The following is a 17,714-nucleotide window of genomic DNA, read 5'->3' as shown; positions in this document are numbered from 1 at the left end:
CGTCAAAGTACACTGAGGATCCTTGTATGACCGATGCAAGCACGACACAAGACTAGTTCATCCTTCCTGCACTGCCTATAGGTGGACTGCCACTATCCCAGGACTAGATTGACAGCATGAAGCTTGTTCCCAACTGCTTTAGTGTGACATATCTATTTAAAACATACCTTGGCTTTGTTCTCTGAGAACTGAATGATGGTGTGAACATAGCCGTCGACAAACAGCACGCGGCCGATGTCGCTGTTGTATCTCTTTGAGGCCACCTCATCATCAGACAGAGGCACAGGGGTCGACAACAGTAATGTACCATCGTCATGGTAACCAATGTAAAACACATCATCCTGAAAAAGAAAAAAGGAAAGGAATGTTTATTTCACTCAACCCCTGCAATGGCCCCACGGCAATCAGCAATGCCATGGAGTTTTTAATTTAAAAAAAGAAGTTTCTTTTTCAATAGCATGTTTTTTATAGCACAAACCATGGCCTTTGTTGAACCAGTTATGGATCAGTAGTCGGTGCAAGTGGTTTACACCTACCCATTGAGCCTTGCGGAGCACTCACTCAGGGTTTGGAGTCGGTATCTGGATTAAAGAAAGACAGAGAATACCCACAGCTGTCACATAGGCTTCTCTTATACAGTAGCAAGGAATCTTTTATATGTACTTTCCCACAGACAGGGCAGCACATACAACAGCCTTTGATGTTATCAGTTCTGGGGCATGTGTTGCGAAAGGGAAAAAAACACATGAATCCATTGAGGACAATGACTCCTCTAGACAACTGTTTAACATATCGCCCACTAGAAAATATTCTCCAGAAGATGTGTTTAGCAATAAAGGAAAAGAAAGAACACTTAATTCGTTTCATCTCAGTATGTCGCTCAACAAACAGCTTCAAAGGAAAGAAATGTTTTATTTAATGACACACTCAACACATTTTATTTACGGTTATACGGCATTGGAAAACAGCTTCGAATGAAAAAATTCAAGAACTGTTGATTATTTAATAATATATATTTAAAAACACCTTAAAAGGTAACTTATTGTTTCAAAATCTTGATTAGCAATATTTCTAGTCAACTGAAAATTGATTACCAATTACTACTGTTTAATGTTTTAAAATTGTGTAGCGATCTATGAAACATACGTAGCAATTCGTCACACAGTACTGAACAAAATGTTCCCTGCCTAATTCTTTTGATAGTTTGGTCATATCTTTAACATGGTTTAACTTCTACTTACACTAAAACGAGGTGGAGCCTGCGTCTTGCCATGTGGGATGTCATACTGCTTCTTGTCGGTTGTCATGATGACCAAGTCAATGCCACTCTGATTGGTTACGAGGCACCAGGGACAAATGTCCACCAATAGTGTGCTGCTACCTGGCTTGTACTCCGTCAGCCGAACATTCAGATCAATACTTGGTTGTGACAGGTCTGGATCATCATTTGAACACGTTGTCTTGGTTACCGGTGAATGAACCAAGCTCTCCAGTTCGCTGTAAGCAAACCAATCAAATTGCACATTACATTTTCAATACTTTGAGGTTGATTTTTTTGTTGTTGTAGTTAACCTGGACAGACTGTCCAGATAGCTGAGGCATGTGTCCAGAACAGCATGCTTGAACTTTACCTGGACATAAGAACGGAAATAAGTCTAAATGAAATGATGACTTACCCCACCCCCCCACACGAGGCAAGAACATCTTGTATAGGTGCACAGTACTACTGTAGCAATACATGTCCTTTACAGGGTCCTACAAATGTTTGTATCTTCTAAATTCAAGGGCCATAACTCTGTGAAAAATGGGTAAATAGCAAAAAATCAACCCAAAATTTTAACTGTGATGTGAGAGGCAACAATATATAAAAACTAATGTGAGATAAAGACAATAATTCAAAACCCATATACAGACTCAATATAGTAGTGCTACAACCAGGGGTGGGAATTGGTGAACTGTAAAAAATGAAATCTAGAGGGATCCCGGAAATTCTTGAAATCCTAGGTTAAAATCTGTGCCATCTGACACATTTTGGAGGAAAGGACGATTAAAATGCGAGGAAACGCAATGTTCCATGAGAGGAAAACAGCTGATCCGAGGAGAATTCCCTCCCCTGTACAACTCCAGTACTCAGAGGACACTTTGAGGATAGCACATACCACGGCCTTCGATATACCAGTCGTGGTGCACTGGCTGGAAGAAGAAATAGCCCAATGGGGGGCCCACTGATGGATTTGTGGATAAGACGATATTTACCTGTCATCAGAGTTCTGGAGTGAGTACGGCCAGGACAGTGCGAGGTTGTCCTGCTGTTTGTAACACATTTCCAAGATGTCCGCCTTCTCAAGCTTCGTCCTCTCAATCTGATCTATCAGCCCACTGAACAGCATGATGGGAGGACTTGATTGGGGTAATCCTCGTCTATAAATAGTTTAAATTAAACAAGACTTGACTGGGGTAATCCCAGTCTATAAATAGATTAAAACAAACTTTAGTGCAATCTGCCCTACATTTTTTAATGCGAGCGTTTGTGAAATGTTTTGTTGTTGACGTTAAGAAACGGACTGTTCACCACGAACAAACCGAACGTTAGCTAACATCATTGAAAAGTTACTCGTAGCAAACAAAAATGTCTGCCAAACGTTTTGATACTGGCTTTTCAAACAAAACTGTTAAAAATGCTTATTATACCCACTCAGGAACTAATTAGTTGTGCTCTGAAAAAATCTGTATATCATTGTATATAACTGAAAGAAAAAAAAATATCATTATATCGACCATTTCTAAATGTTTTGTTGATAATATTTTCCCTGTTCTGTTACATTGGTTAGTAATGAAAACAGTCTATGAATTAAACTTGTTTTATTTTGTGCATTAAATTAAAAATGGATGCATTTTTGTTTTTGAAAGATACTAATGATTTCAAGATCTTATTTGTACTGTCAGCCGACTATTTGACAATAATACAGAGTCAAGCATTTTTTGCTGTGTTGGTCAGCCATTTTGGAAAACGTTTGCATATTATTAAAACACCGTTACATAGACCAAGAATACAGCCGTTGTGAATGTTTCATTAAGAAACGTAAGGCAGATAACTTGACTGGGGTAATCGCGGTCTATAAATAGATTAAATTAAACATGTTATACAACCAGATGACCTGATTAGGGTAATCCTGGTCTATAAATAGATTAAATTAAACATGTAGTATAACCAGAGGACACTCTATGCTTCCAGTTTCCAATGATAAACGTAACAAAACATATTTAAAAAAAGTTTATATGAATATGATCATAAGGCAGGTTCATCATGTAATCACCATTTGTACTGATAGAACATGATGATAAGTCAAGTTCATCATGTAATCACCATTTGTACTGATAGAACATGATGATAAGTCAAGTTCATCATGTAATCACCATTTGTACTGATAGAACATGATGATAAGTCAAGTTCATCATGTAATCACCATTTGTACTGATAGAACATGATGATAAGTCAAGTTCATCATGTAATCACCACTTGTACTGATAGAACATGATGATAAGTCAAGTTCATCATGTAATCACCACTTGTACTGATAGAACATGATGATAAGTCAAGTTCATCATGTAATCACCAGTTGTACTAATAGAACATGCTGATAAGTCAAGTTCATCATGTAATCACCATTTGTACTGATAGAACATGATGATATGACAGGTTTATCATGTTATGTAATCACAACTTTTACTGATACAACATGATTATAAAGCAGGTTCATCATGTAAATAATATATTATCCATTGATTGTCAAAATTTAGCTTTAAGACCATGTACCATGTGTATCCCATATCTCTTGCAATAAAATATATGTTATGTTACATTCCGTTATGCAACCACCATGTGTACTAATAGAACATGATCAAAGAGCATGTTCATTATACTGATATAACATGATCCTAAAGAATGTGATAAACAGGCAGGTAACACGTACGCTAGTCTGAAAGACAGGTTATGTGTGAGGTCCCCTCCGACACAGTGGATCTGGTACTCCTTGCCCCGCCCCGGAACCTCCAGTTCCTGGACTGACTGCAGCTTGGGTGTGTTCATGTTCACATATAGGGAGTGCGGAAGGTGTGTTCGCAGGACATACTGCGGGGAGAGAACAACCTGTAAAACAATAAATAGGTGTTATATAAACTGTATATACTACAGACAGTGCGGAAGGTGTGTTCGCAGAACATACTGCGGGGAGAGAACAGTCTGCAAAACAATAAATAGGTGTTATATAAACTGTATATACTACAGTGCGGAAGGTGTGTTCGCAGGACATACTGCGGGGAGAGAACAACCTGTAAAACAATAAATAGGTGTTATATAAACTGTATATATTACAGACAGTGCGGAAGGTGTGTTCGCAGAACATACTGAGGGGAGAGAACAGTCTGCAAAACAATAAATAGGTGTTATATAAACTGTATATATTACAGACAGTGCGGAAGGTGTGTTCGCAGAACATACTGAGGGGAGAGAACAGTCTGCAAAACAATACATAGGTGTTATATAAACTGTATATATTACAGACAGTGCGGAAGGTGTGTTCGCAGGACATACTGCGGGGAGAGAACAACCTGTAAAACAATAAATAGGTGTTATATAAACTGTATATATTACAGACAGTGCGGAAGGTGTGTTCGCAGGACATACTGAGGGGAGAGAACAGTCTGCAAAACAATAAATAGGTGTTATATAAACTGTATATACTACAGTGCGGAAGGTGTGTTTGCAGGACATACTGTGGGGAGAGAACAGCCTGCAAAACAATAAATAGGTGTTATATAAACTGTATATACTACAGACAGTGCGGAAGGTGTGTTTGCAGGACATACTGCGAGGAGAGAACAGCCTGCAAAACAATACATAGGTGTTATATAAACTGTATATACTACAGTGCGGAAGGTGTGTTCGCAGGACATACTGCGGGGAGAGAACAGCCTGCAAAACAATACATAGGTTATATAAACTGTATATACTACAGACAGTGCGGAAGGTGTGTTTGCAGGACATACTGCGGGGAGAGAACAGCCTGCAAAACAATACATAGGTGTTATATAAACTGTATATACTACAGTGCGGAAGGTGTGTTTGCAGGACATACTGCGGGGAGAGAACAGCCTGCAAAACAATACATAGGTGTTATATAAACTGTATATACTACAGACAGTGCAGAAGGTGTGTTTGCAGGACATACTGCGGGGAGAGAACAGCCTGCAAAACAATACATAGGTGTTATATAAACTGTATATACTACAGTGCGGAAGGTGTGTTCGCAGGACATACTGCGGGGAGAGAACAGCCTGCAAAACAATACATAGGTGTTATATAAACTGTATATACTACAGACAGTGCGGAAGGTGTGTTTGCAGGACATACTGCGGGGAGAGAACAGCCTGCAAAACAATACATAGGTGTTATATAAACTGTATATACTACAGACAGTGCGGAAGGTGTGTTCGCAGGACATACTGCGGGGAGAGAATAGCCTGCAAAACAATACATAGGTGTTATATAAACTGTATATACTACAGACAGTGCGGAAGGTGTGTTCGCAGGACATACTGCGGGGAGAGAATAGCCTGCAAAACAATACATAGGTGTTATATAAACTGTATATACTACAGACAGTGCGGAAGGTGTGTTTGCAGGACATACTTTGGGGAGAGAACAACCTGCAAAACAATACATAGGTTATATAAACTGTATATACTACAGTGTGGAAGGTGTGTTTGCAGGACATACTGCGGGGAGAGAACAGCCTGCAAAACAATACATACGTGTTATATAAACTGTATATACTACAGACAGTGCGGAAGGTGTGTTCGCAGGACATACTGTGGGGAGAGAACAGCCTGCAAAACAATACATAGGTGTTATATAAACTGTATATACTACAGACAGTGCGGAAGGTGTGTTTGCAGGACATACTGCGAGGAGAGAACAGCCTGCAAAACAATAAATAGGTGTTATATAAACTGTATATACTACAGTGCGGAAGGTGTGTTCGCAGGACATACTGTGGGGAGAGAACAGCCTGCAAAACAATACATAGGTTATATAAACTGTATATACTACAGACAGTGCGGAAGGTGTGTTCGCAGGACATACTGTGGGGAGAGAACAGCCTGCAAAACAATACATAGGTGTTATATAAACTGTATATACTACAGACAGTGCGGAAGGTGTGTTCGCAGGACATACTGTGGGGAGAGAACAGCCTGCAAAACAATACATAGGTGTTATATAAACTGTATATACTACAGACAGTGCGGAAGGTGTGTTTGCAGGACATACTGCGGGGAGAGAACAGCCTGCAAAACAATACATAGGTGTTATATAAACTGTATATACTACAGTGCGGAAGGTGTGTTCGCAGGACATACTGCGGGGAGAGAACAGCCTGCAAAACAATACATAGGTGTTATATAAACTGTATATACTACAGACAGTGCGGAAGGTGTGTTCGCAGGACATACTGCGGGGAGAGAATAGCCTGCAAAACAATACATAGGTGTTATATAAACTGTATATACTACAGACAGTGCGGAAGGTGTGTTTGCAGGACATACTGCGGGGAGAGAACAGCCTGCAAAACAATACATAGGTGTTATATAAACTGTATACACTGCAGTGTAGAAGGTGTGTTCACAGGACATACTTTGGGGAGAGAACAACCTGCAAAACAATACATAGGTTATATAAACTGTATATACTACAGTGTGGAAGGTGTGTTCGCAGGACATACTGCGGGGAGAGAACAGCCTGCAAAACAATACATACGTGTTATATAAACTGTATATACTACAGACAGTGCGGAAGGTGTGTTCGCAGGACATACTGTGGGAAGAGAACAACCTGCAAAACAATACATAGGTTATATAAACTGTATATACTACAGTGTGGAAGGTGTGTTCGCAGGACATACTGCGGGGAGAGAACAGCCTGCAAAACAATACATACGTGTTATATAAACTGTATATACTACAGACAGTGCGGAAGGTGTGTTTGCAGGACATACTGCGAGGAGAGAACAGCCTGCAAAACAATAAATAGGTGTTATATAAACTGTATATACTACAGTGCGGAAGGTGTGTTCGCAGGACATACTGTGGGGAGAGAACAGCCTGCAAAACAATACATAGGTTATATAAACTGTATATACTACAGACAGTGCGGAAGGTGTGTTCGCAGGACATACTGTGGGGAGAGAACAGCCTGCAAAACAATACATAGGTGTTATATAAACTGTATATACTACAGACAGTGCGGAAGGTGTGTTCGCAGGACATACTGTGGGGAGAGAACAGCCTGCAAAACAATACATAGGTGTTATATAAACTGTATATACTACAGACAGTGCGGAAGGTGTGTTTGCAGGACATACTGCGGGGAGAGAACAGCCTGCAAAACAATACATAGGTGTTATATAAACTGTATATACTACAGTGCGGAAGGTGTGTTCGCAGGACATACTGCGGGGAGAGAACAACCTGCAAAACAATAAATAGGTTATATAAACTGTATATAATACAGACAGTGCGGAACGTGTGTTCGCAGGACATACTGCGGGGAGAGAACAGCCTGCAAAACAATAAATAGGTGTTATATAAACTGTATACACTGCAGTGTAGAAGGTGTGTTCACAGGACATACTTTGGGGAGAGAACAACCTGCAAAACAATACATAGGTTATATAAACTGTATATACTACAGTGTGGAAGGTGTGTTCGCAGGACATACTGCGGGGAGAGAACAGCCTGCAAAACAATAAATAGGTTATATAAACTGTATATAATACAGACAGTGCGGAACGTGTGTTCGCAGGACATAGTGTGGGGAGAGAACAGCCAGCAAAACAGTAAATAGGTTTTATATGAACTGTATATACTACAGACAGTGTGGAAGGTGTGTTTGCAGAACATAATGCAAGGAGAGAACATCCTGCAAAACAATAAATAGGTTTTATATAAACTGTATATACTATAGACAGTGCGGAAGATGTGTTTGCAGGACATACTGTGGGGCGAGAACAGTCTGTAAAACAATAAATAGGTTTTATATAAACTGTATATACTACAGACAGTGCAGAAGGTGCATAAACACCTGCATTGAAGAAAAATTGGCTTCATAAATTTGGCCCATATTGTTTAATCATCAACAGAAAGACTGTCCAACCGGAGGGGACTATAGGGTTCATCTCCATCCGTCCGTCTGTCTGTTGGTCTGTCTGTCCGACATATAGTTTTCCAGATTTGTTTTCAGAATGCCTTCAAATATTGAGCTCTAATTTTGTGTATAGCTTTATCATGTACTGTTACAGATCAAGTCTGACTTTCATAGCGATTTACCCATTTTTGATGGAGTTATGGCCCTTGAACTTAGGGTATATGAAAATTTGTTTTGGGATTTCTTTCTTTTTTGGCAATGCCTCGAGATATTGAGATGACATTTTGTATATAGCTTTATCATTTACTTTTACAGATCACGTTTGACTTTCATGGAGATTTACCCATTTTTGACAGTTATGGCCTTTGAATTTAGGATACATGAAAAATTATTGGGCCCGGCAAAGGGACATGTATTGCTTTAGTTGTACTCTCAGAATACTGGTTAATATTAAAATTATGATAATTTTCTTACCAGAACTTGTGATGCTCCACTGAAACATTCACAGAACACCTGACACCAAATGTGAAAATATGTCGACTTCTCAGGGAGTGGAATCTAAAAAACAACAAAAACATTCCAAATTTATGATAAAACTTTTTAATAAGAAAATTAATTATTATTTATGGAATGCATCTAACAATAAAAGTACAGTCTTGGTAGGCTGAAAAATTAATTGACATTAAGAGAACAAAGGATGGATGGATGGATGGATGGATGGATGGATGGATGGATGCATGCATGATTAATGGACAGATGAATGCAGGATAGATGGATGGGTGCATGCATGGATGGATGACTGGATGGATGGATGGATGGATGGATGGATGGATGGATGGATGGATGGATGGATGGATGGATGGATGGATGGATGGATGGATGGATGGATGGATGGATGGATGGATGAGCGAATGAATGGTCATGGGAATATACACATACAATTATTAATTATTAATATAAAAAGTATATAATGAATATTATTAACATTATTAAGTGAGAGCCAGAAAGTAGCATCCAATGAGTAACTGAATACAGGGCTTCTAGAATTTTTATATACTAGAATTTTTATACAATCCAGAAGCCCTGGAAAATAAATGCCAATCATACCTTGAGAAGTCTGTTTTCCTTCATCTTGTCCCCGAAGACAAACACTTCCTGTGACCACGGCATATGCATCCCCATTACGCGGACCATCAACCCACTCATATCATCCGGCTCAACAATGTACGACGGAATCGTCTGGCCCGCACCCACCACCGTACAGTCACTAGAGTTGTCCTCCCTTGAGAACTCTTTATGAGTGTGAGGCAAACTTGTTCTCTTCAGTTTAATCTCAACATGTTGAGACAGACAGTTTGAAATGATTAACTGACCACTGATGATAACCTAAAACGTCCAACAAAATATTTATATTGTTATAAAGATATAGTGTATGGAATTTAGAAATAAATTATGGTTATGAAATTGGTAACCAACTACTGCAAAATATTTATATTGTTATAAAGATATAGTGGATGGAATTAAGAAATAAATTATGGTTATGAAATTGGTAACCAACTACTGCAAAATATTTATATTGTTATAAAAATATAGTGAATGGAATTAAGAAATAAATTATGGTTATGAAATTGGTAACCAACTACTGCAAAATATTTATACCGTTATAAAGATATAGTGTATGGAATTTAGAAATAAATTATGGTTATGAAATTGGTAACCAACTACTGCAAAATATTTATACCGTTATAAAGATATAGTGTATGGAATTTAGAAATAAATTATGGTTATGAAATTGGTAACCAACTACTGCAAAATATTTATATGGTTATTCAGATAAAAGTAAGGAATTTAGAAAATATTTATGGTTATGAAATTGGTAACCAACAAATGCCAAATTGTACAAATTGGGGTTTTTTCATTCTGTAAAACAAATACGGTATACAAAACACTTTTACTAGATGTTTTAAATGTTTGCTTCTGTACAGTTTTGACAACTTCTGTTGTTTTATATACAACACCCAAAAGATAAGTTAGTTTATGACTTTGACCCATTTGTCATGTTGCATGTCTTCTTATTAAAAAGTTTTTTAGACTGAACTCATAAAAATCCTTTCTTTTTTTTCAAAAATTATTTACTTTTCGTCCAGTATTGCTTTTTTATAATATAATAATAATAAAACTTTTTTCTTTACCAATTTTATACATTTCCACAATCCTTCATGCAGTGAAACCCCCCAAAACTGGACATTCACAGCACAAAGTAAAAAGTTTAGTTTTAAATGGGTATCTATTTTCTGTTCTGATTTTTGAAAAGGATCACAAAAATTGTCCACGTTTTAGGAAATTCTAGTCTAAGAAGAGTTAAGTTTTGAGGGAATTCTGGTTTATGGTGTGAATCTACAGACCTGTTTCTGTATGTGGGACAAATGTCGACAGTGAAACCTCTTAATATCGAACACTCTGTAAACCAGAATTCCCTCAAAACTGGAACTTCCATAAACCAGAATTCCTTCAAACCTGGACTCTTCATAAATTAGAATTCCTACAATTCCATCTTAAATATTAGTACAGAACATAACCTTTCTAAAACGGATACCCCTTAAAGCCAAACCTTTTACTTCGTCCTATGGAGTGTCCTGTTTTAGGAAGTTTCAGTGTATCAAGTGACCTGGTGCGAGGTGATTTTACAGACCTGTTTCTGTATGTTGGACAGACTCCGGACGCGGATGATGAGCGTGTAGTGCTGATCTTTGGCTCGGACGGTTCGCACGACGCTGTCTTCTCTATCAATAGAGAACGGCTCACACCACTTCCAGCTCGGGGAGTCCAGGCACAGGTGAATCAACTGAAAGTAAAACCATCACACATAAAACAAAGACTTCAAAATAATCAGGCAATTTCAATCTATTTTCAGACGTCACTGAAACAAGGCAAGGGCAGAGCAAAAGTTAAAGTTTGTTTTGTTTAATGACACCATTAGAGCACATTGATTTATTAATCATCGGCTATTGGATGTCAAACATTTGGTTATTTTTGATATATTGTCTTTAGAGGAAACCCACATTTTTCTATTACCGTATATCTTCGCCTATAAGTCGAATTTTTTTCACCCAAAAATTCTTTTATAACTTGGGGGGTCGACTTATAAGAGGGTAAAAAAATTTCACCAAAACATATTACTGTTTTGGGGATTATTTTACAAGTTTTATTGTTGAAGTATGCCATGTATTTATACTCAAATATGTTAATTTGACACATTTATTTTTTATAACCTATTTTTTTGGGCATTAGAACGGTTTTGGTTATGCAAAAACACCTGCGATCTCACTCACATGCCAAGACAACAGTCCACTTAGTTAAATTAACAGTCATCACTAATAGTAAAAATGTAAACAATACTAACTACCTGTTGCCTGAGTTTATTTTGAAATCTGGTCACTGGCATTAATGGTTGTTCAAACAATGTTTCGTCGGTGATTAACTTCATGAATATTACTGAGCTTTCCCTTAAAACAGACTGATCTCTGCAGTTCACTAGAGCAATAGGGACACACATCATTTGGTACAAAAACCAGTGTACTTTCCAGAGTTATCCTCCTTACATGTATTAATATGGCGGCAAAATGTGATACTTTCAGTTTTATCGTAGTGATCTGTTGTCAGTGTTTATAAATAAAGTTGTTGTCTGTGCACAAAACCATCTGTACAGTACCATACAGTAACAAACAGCTTTCACTCTCTACTAAGGGAATATTTCGTTTTGATGTTATGTAATAATGATAGTTTGATTGGAATAGTCTGATTATAATGCGATGTACAAAACGTGAAAACCGGAGTTTGTAAAATAATTTTCTTTTGTTCAAATATTGTACATTATTGTTCTCATGTGCTGAAAATAAGAAATACTTCCAATATTTATACGTTGTTTTTCATGGGTCGACTTATAAATGGGTCAATTAAAAAAATACGTTTTCAGGGCTTGAAATTAGGGACTCGACTTATAGCCGAGATCGACTTACAGGCGAAGATATACGGTAGTAGTAAAGGATCTTTTATATGCACTTTCCCACAGACAGGACTGCACATTATGGCCTTATGCATTCTGCAGCTAAAAACGTGTTTAAAAAGCAGTTTACTGTACATGTGACACCTATTGCTCGTACCCGTTTGGTCTTGTGAGATCTCCAGCTATAAGCATGCATTTCTCTTGAGTGTAGAGCCAGGTTCTCGTCTGTACCCGACTGAAAATACAAAAAATAAATAAAAATAATAATAAATCACCCTGTAACAGGTTCTGATCTGTACCTGACTGAAAATACAAAATTAAAACAAAACTAACAATAAGTCACCCTGTAGCAGGTTCTCGTCTGTACCCGACTGAAAAAAACTTAATAAAAACATTCTTCGCATCCGAGGACTGTACATAATGACATAAATAATGGTGGGTATGTCATACAAATGCAGATGGGGCAAGAGATTGTACTATTTAAAAAATATATATATATTAAAAAAGTCTTATTTTATTTTAATTTTTAGTTTTATTTTAAAACTAAAATCAGTGATCGAGTAAAAGCTGGGGTGGCTTAGTTACTTCAGCACCCTGGATAGCTGTAACTAAAGAACATAAACACTAATGGTCGCTACTCAGTATTTGATATTTTTTACTCCTCCACTAAACATGCATCTAAGCCATCAGGATAATAAGTCTGGTAGGTACTGGGTTCGCAGCCCAGTACCAGCTCAGACACAGAGTGAGTTTTACTGACTCGATGGGTAGGTGTAAGACCTCTACCCTGACATCTCTCTCACTAATAACTAACCATTAACAACACTGTCATGGACAGACCGCCCAGACAGCTGAGATGTGTACCCAGGATAGCGTGCTTGAACTTTAAATGCATATAAGCATGGGGGGGGGGGAGAGGGGGAGAGAGGATTTTTTTTTTAATCATCTCTTTCGCTATAATCAATTGTAGTTATGACAGAGCAGGGTCCAGATAAAAAAAAAAGTTTGTTTTGTCTTATGACACGTTTATTTATTAATCATCGGCTATTGAAGGTCAAACATTTTTGTTAATTTTTTACATATTGTCTTAGAGAGGAAACCCGCTAAATTTTTACATTAGTAGCAACAGATCTTTTATATGCACCATCCCACAGACAGGAGAGCACATGCCACAGCCTTTGGTATACCAGTCGTGGTGCACTGGTTGGAAAGAGAAATAGCTCAATGGGCCCACAGATGGAAGTCGATCTTACACCAACCGTACGTCCTGGCCCTTAGATAAATAAATTCCAAACTAAATAGTTCACTAAAAATGCTTCTGACCTACACCGTAATCACCTCAATTAATTTTAGTCACTAGTTTCTTTCAACAGGGTCGAGATTCATAAATAGTTCACTAAAAATGCTTCTGACCTACACCGTAATCACCTCAATTAATATTAGTCACTAGTTTCTTTCAACAGGGTCGAGATTCATAAATAGTTCACTAAAAATGCTTCTGACCTACACCGTAATCACCTCAATTAATTTTAGTCACTAGTTTCTTTCAACAGGGTCGAGATTCATAAATAGTTCACTAAAAATGCTTCTGACCTACACCGTAATCACCTCAATTAATTTTAGTCACTAGTTTCTTTCAACAGGGTCGAGATTCATAAATGCAGAAACAAATTAGTTTACCATATATGCTTCTCAAATGTATTATTTTAATTATGACAGTTTTCTGTCCAGGGCGCTGTTCCATGAAGCGATCTTAGCGCTAAGATCACCTTAAGTGCATAAGGTGGATATAAGATTGCTTCGTGCAACAGGGCGCAGATACACAAACATCTAACTCTCGCAGAACAGCAGTCCGAGATGACCTATTCCAGCAAGTCAGCTACATGTATGCCCTGCGTGGTGCCAGATCTAGACAGCACACCCACCAGGTAAATTCATCAGTCATCATATGTACTATAGGTACACCTCAAATGGCTTTCCATAAAAACACTTACCTGACCGAATCGAATGGTTTGCTGTGTGTCGTTGCAGATAACAAAGCAGTTGAAAATCACTTGTGACTTTTGAGACAAATCTTCCTCCCCAAGCTGAAACAAAAGGTATACCACGTAAAATACCTTATAAAGTTACAGTCTTGTTTAACACCACCACTAGAGCACACTGATTTATTAATCATCGGATATAGGATGTCAAACATTTGGTAATTTTGACTTATATCTTAGAGGAAACCTGCTACATTTCCCCATTAGTAACAAGGGATCTTTTATATGCACCATCCCAGACAGGATAGCACATACCACAGTCTTTGATATGCTAGTCGTGGTGCACTGGCTGGAATGAGAAATGGCACAATGGGCCCACCAATGGGGATCGATCCCAGACCGACAGCGCATCAAGAGAGCGCTTTACCTCTGGATCTTTTAATATACACACTTTCCCACAAACAGGACATGACAGCACATACCATGGCCTTTGTAATTGTTTCAACCAAATATTTTTTAATTTAATTATTTAGTGTTGAAATGTAGTCAGTAATAAAAAAAAGCATAATATGAAAATACGAGATTATTGATATGCGCACCGACGCCCAAGCTTGTGTTGCACAGCTGACTGTGTGAATTGTACTTCTTCCTAAGTATACCACCGCTGGACCAGTGTTTACGTCAATGTCAATCATTGGAGGCTGCAAAGAAAAACAAATTATAAAATGTTTTATCTGCAATCAAATATTTACAAATTTTAATCAATAATTAAAGTGACAATTTTAAAAACAAAGTACATACAGACAAATGAACCTATGAAGTTATTAGTATTAATAATAATGATTTTTAAATATTGTAATACAGGATGAAGTTACATTGTAACGGAAATTCAATTAATATATGCGTGTTTTATGGTTACTGTTATAGTAAGTACTAAAAAAGTTTTTCTCTTGTATCTGATGTAAATATATATTTTTTTAATTCATAACTATTTTTAAATTACGTGGTTGCTATAATAATAAAAATAGCAGCTTGAAGGTGACCAAAATTACCCCCCCCCCCCACACACACACACACACAATTTGTTTAGTCAAATTGTCAGTTAGAAACCTTTTGATATTAAAATTTTTCCAAAATTTATATACAATAATTATTATATTAATTTTTTATATTTTCTAAATTATTATCATGCTATTTTATTCAGAGCTATTATTTAGAGTTATAAACAGTATGCAGTTTGGAAAGTATTGTCGGTAAAATCTAATGACTGTTATTTTTATACCTTTTCTACATGAAGAGCACTAATGCTAGCTTCCATGGCAACAGTGTCGAGGATGGTCTCCATTGTTAAATTACGATATTCAATCATTTCCACCTTTACTGATCCAAATCCCTGAAACAGACAACAGACATAATTATGTATTCATTTAGGCACTACCAAACATTATTTATAATAAATGAATCAATTGAAAATCATTTCTTTTACATTGTTAAAAAATTTATATTTAAAACTGACAATACCACAAAACTAATCTGGTAATGATTTATATATATATATAAATTAAATTTCCATTACATTCATTACAATATAATGTCATTCCATTGGTCCAGATGTAGCAACGTGAGTTTGTTCATTTCTAGATGAATGTAAAAATGACGTCGTCAGGGAATGTCATATCCGATGACGTCATTTTATATGGGCTAGTTGTCTTATTGAGCATTATTGTTTATGGACCAAAAATAATTCAAAATAAAGTATGACATTTTAGTGTTATTATTAGCAAGTATGAATGAATGAATGAATGAATGAATGAATGAATTAATTAATTAATTAATTAATTAATTAATTAATTAATATTAATTAATTAATATTAATTAATTAATTAATGGAATGAATTAATGGAATGAACAAATGATTGAATGGAATGAATGAATGAATGGAATCAATGAATGAATGGAATGAATGAATGAACAATTGAATGGAATGAATGAATGAATGAATGAATGAATGAATGAATGAACAAATGAAAGAACAAGTGAACGAACAAACGAACAAACAAACAAATGTTGGGTAAAGAGCTAAGCATGACGAAACCTTTAAAACTGATCGACTGAGATTTCCAGCGAGGTGAGATGCAGTCAGATTCAAACAGTCGATGGTCACTGTGGCAAACTGCTGGTTGTCGGGCTGCGATTGGTGGAAGTAGAACGGATACAGCTTACTTGGTGTTCCTGATATCAAAATAATACAAGCATTGTTTGTAATTTTTTGTGAATTTGTTGATGAATAACAGTCACAAAATGGATAAAATACACTGACACAACCAGGGTTTTATATTGAGAGGCCAACAACCCATATCTGGGAGGCCAATCCACGCTTTTTAATAAAGGCTTTTTTATTTTAAAAAAAGTTTGATTGAGAGTGGGGGGCATGGTCCCTATTGCACCCCTGGCTACACCACTGATAAAATAGCATAGCATAACAAAGCGATTTTATACTAAATTTGTGACTGTTATATGTTGATAAATTCACCAATTTTTTTTAAACAATTTTTATAATTGCAAACAACACCACTTATTTAGTTAGAAATAAACATAAATCAGTTTCTAATGTTCTTTCCATGACCTGTTTTAAATAATGACGTTCCAGCTGGCGTAATGACATCATTTTCAGAGTAAAGTAAATCATAACAGCATCGGCAGGAAGTTTGTAAAAACTGTAAGTAAACTATTACCTTTATAACATGCATTTAAAGCAATATCAGTTTTCCTACAATTTTCAATTGCCTTTCTGCTATTTGACATTCGATATTGGTGACTTTTTTTTTCTTTCTTCTTCCTTTTCATTCAACAACTTGACATCCATTCACAATAAATTTATTTTTGTGACATTCACCACGGTTTTCTTATAAAATTTTGCCACATTCACTCTTGTGACATTCAGTCTTCGTGGTTTTGTTTTTTAGTTTTAATTTGAAACACTATTTCTTGATCTGGGCCCTGTTCCATGAAGCAATCTTAGTGCTAAGATCACCTTAAGTGTATAAGGTGGATATATTCACTTACGGTGATCTTAGGGCTAATATCGCTTCATGAAACAAGGCCCAGATCTCTACCAACTGAGATAGATAGAGAGTGGGGGAGAGAGGGAGAGGGAGAGGGAGCGGGAGAGAGAGAGAGAGAGAGAGAGAGAGAGAGAGAGAGAGAGAGAGAGAGAGAGAGAGAGAGAGAGAGAGAGAGAGAGAGAGAGAGAGAGAGATCTGGGCTCTGTTCTACGAAGCAATCTTAGTACTAAGATCACTGTAAGTGCATACGGTGGATATATTCACGTAACATATTAACATCCCAACAGCCAATGGGATGGCCTAAAAATCTTCCAATGAGTCCTCCTTCCTGTTCCGATCTAGTGACTGTAACTTCCTTCTTTCCCCTGAGTGCATTGTACGAAGAAATTTAAACATGGAGGCTGGGTGGGTATAAACCAAATCAGCGAAGGAGAAAGAAGGAAGTTACAGTCACGTGA

General features: G+C 37.0%; 1 protein-coding gene across 1 annotated transcript in view; it reads right to left on the bottom strand.

The window, feature by feature from the left end:
• The window catches only part of LOC121378021 (vacuolar protein sorting-associated protein 13B-like), a 92,560-nt gene that overhangs the window by 16,633 nt on the left and 58,213 nt on the right, over positions 1-17,714 (bottom strand). The window contains exons 31-42 of the mRNA XM_041506118.1: positions 16,287-16,423; positions 15,474-15,584; positions 14,791-14,892; positions 14,204-14,296; positions 12,367-12,444; positions 10,896-11,048; positions 9,311-9,589; positions 8,678-8,761; positions 3,975-4,150; positions 2,257-2,421; positions 1,242-1,497; positions 168-341 (exon numbers count right to left, since the gene is read on the bottom strand). Of these exons, the coding sequence (XP_041362052.1) occupies positions 168-341; positions 1,242-1,497; positions 2,257-2,421; positions 3,975-4,150; positions 8,678-8,761; positions 9,311-9,589; positions 10,896-11,048; positions 12,367-12,444; positions 14,204-14,296; positions 14,791-14,892; positions 15,474-15,584; positions 16,287-16,423 (1,808 nt within the window). The remainder of the gene's footprint in view (positions 1-167; positions 342-1,241; positions 1,498-2,256; positions 2,422-3,974; positions 4,151-8,677; positions 8,762-9,310; positions 9,590-10,895; positions 11,049-12,366; positions 12,445-14,203; positions 14,297-14,790; positions 14,893-15,473; positions 15,585-16,286; positions 16,424-17,714) is intronic.

This window comes from Gigantopelta aegis, chromosome 7 (genome assembly GCF_016097555.1).
Source record: "Gigantopelta aegis isolate Gae_Host chromosome 7, Gae_host_genome, whole genome shotgun sequence".
NCBI lineage: Eukaryota > Metazoa > Mollusca > Gastropoda > Neomphalida > Peltospiridae > Gigantopelta > Gigantopelta aegis.
The sequence above is the reverse complement of the archived record's forward strand: the minus strand, read 5'-3'. Positions and strand labels throughout refer to the sequence as shown.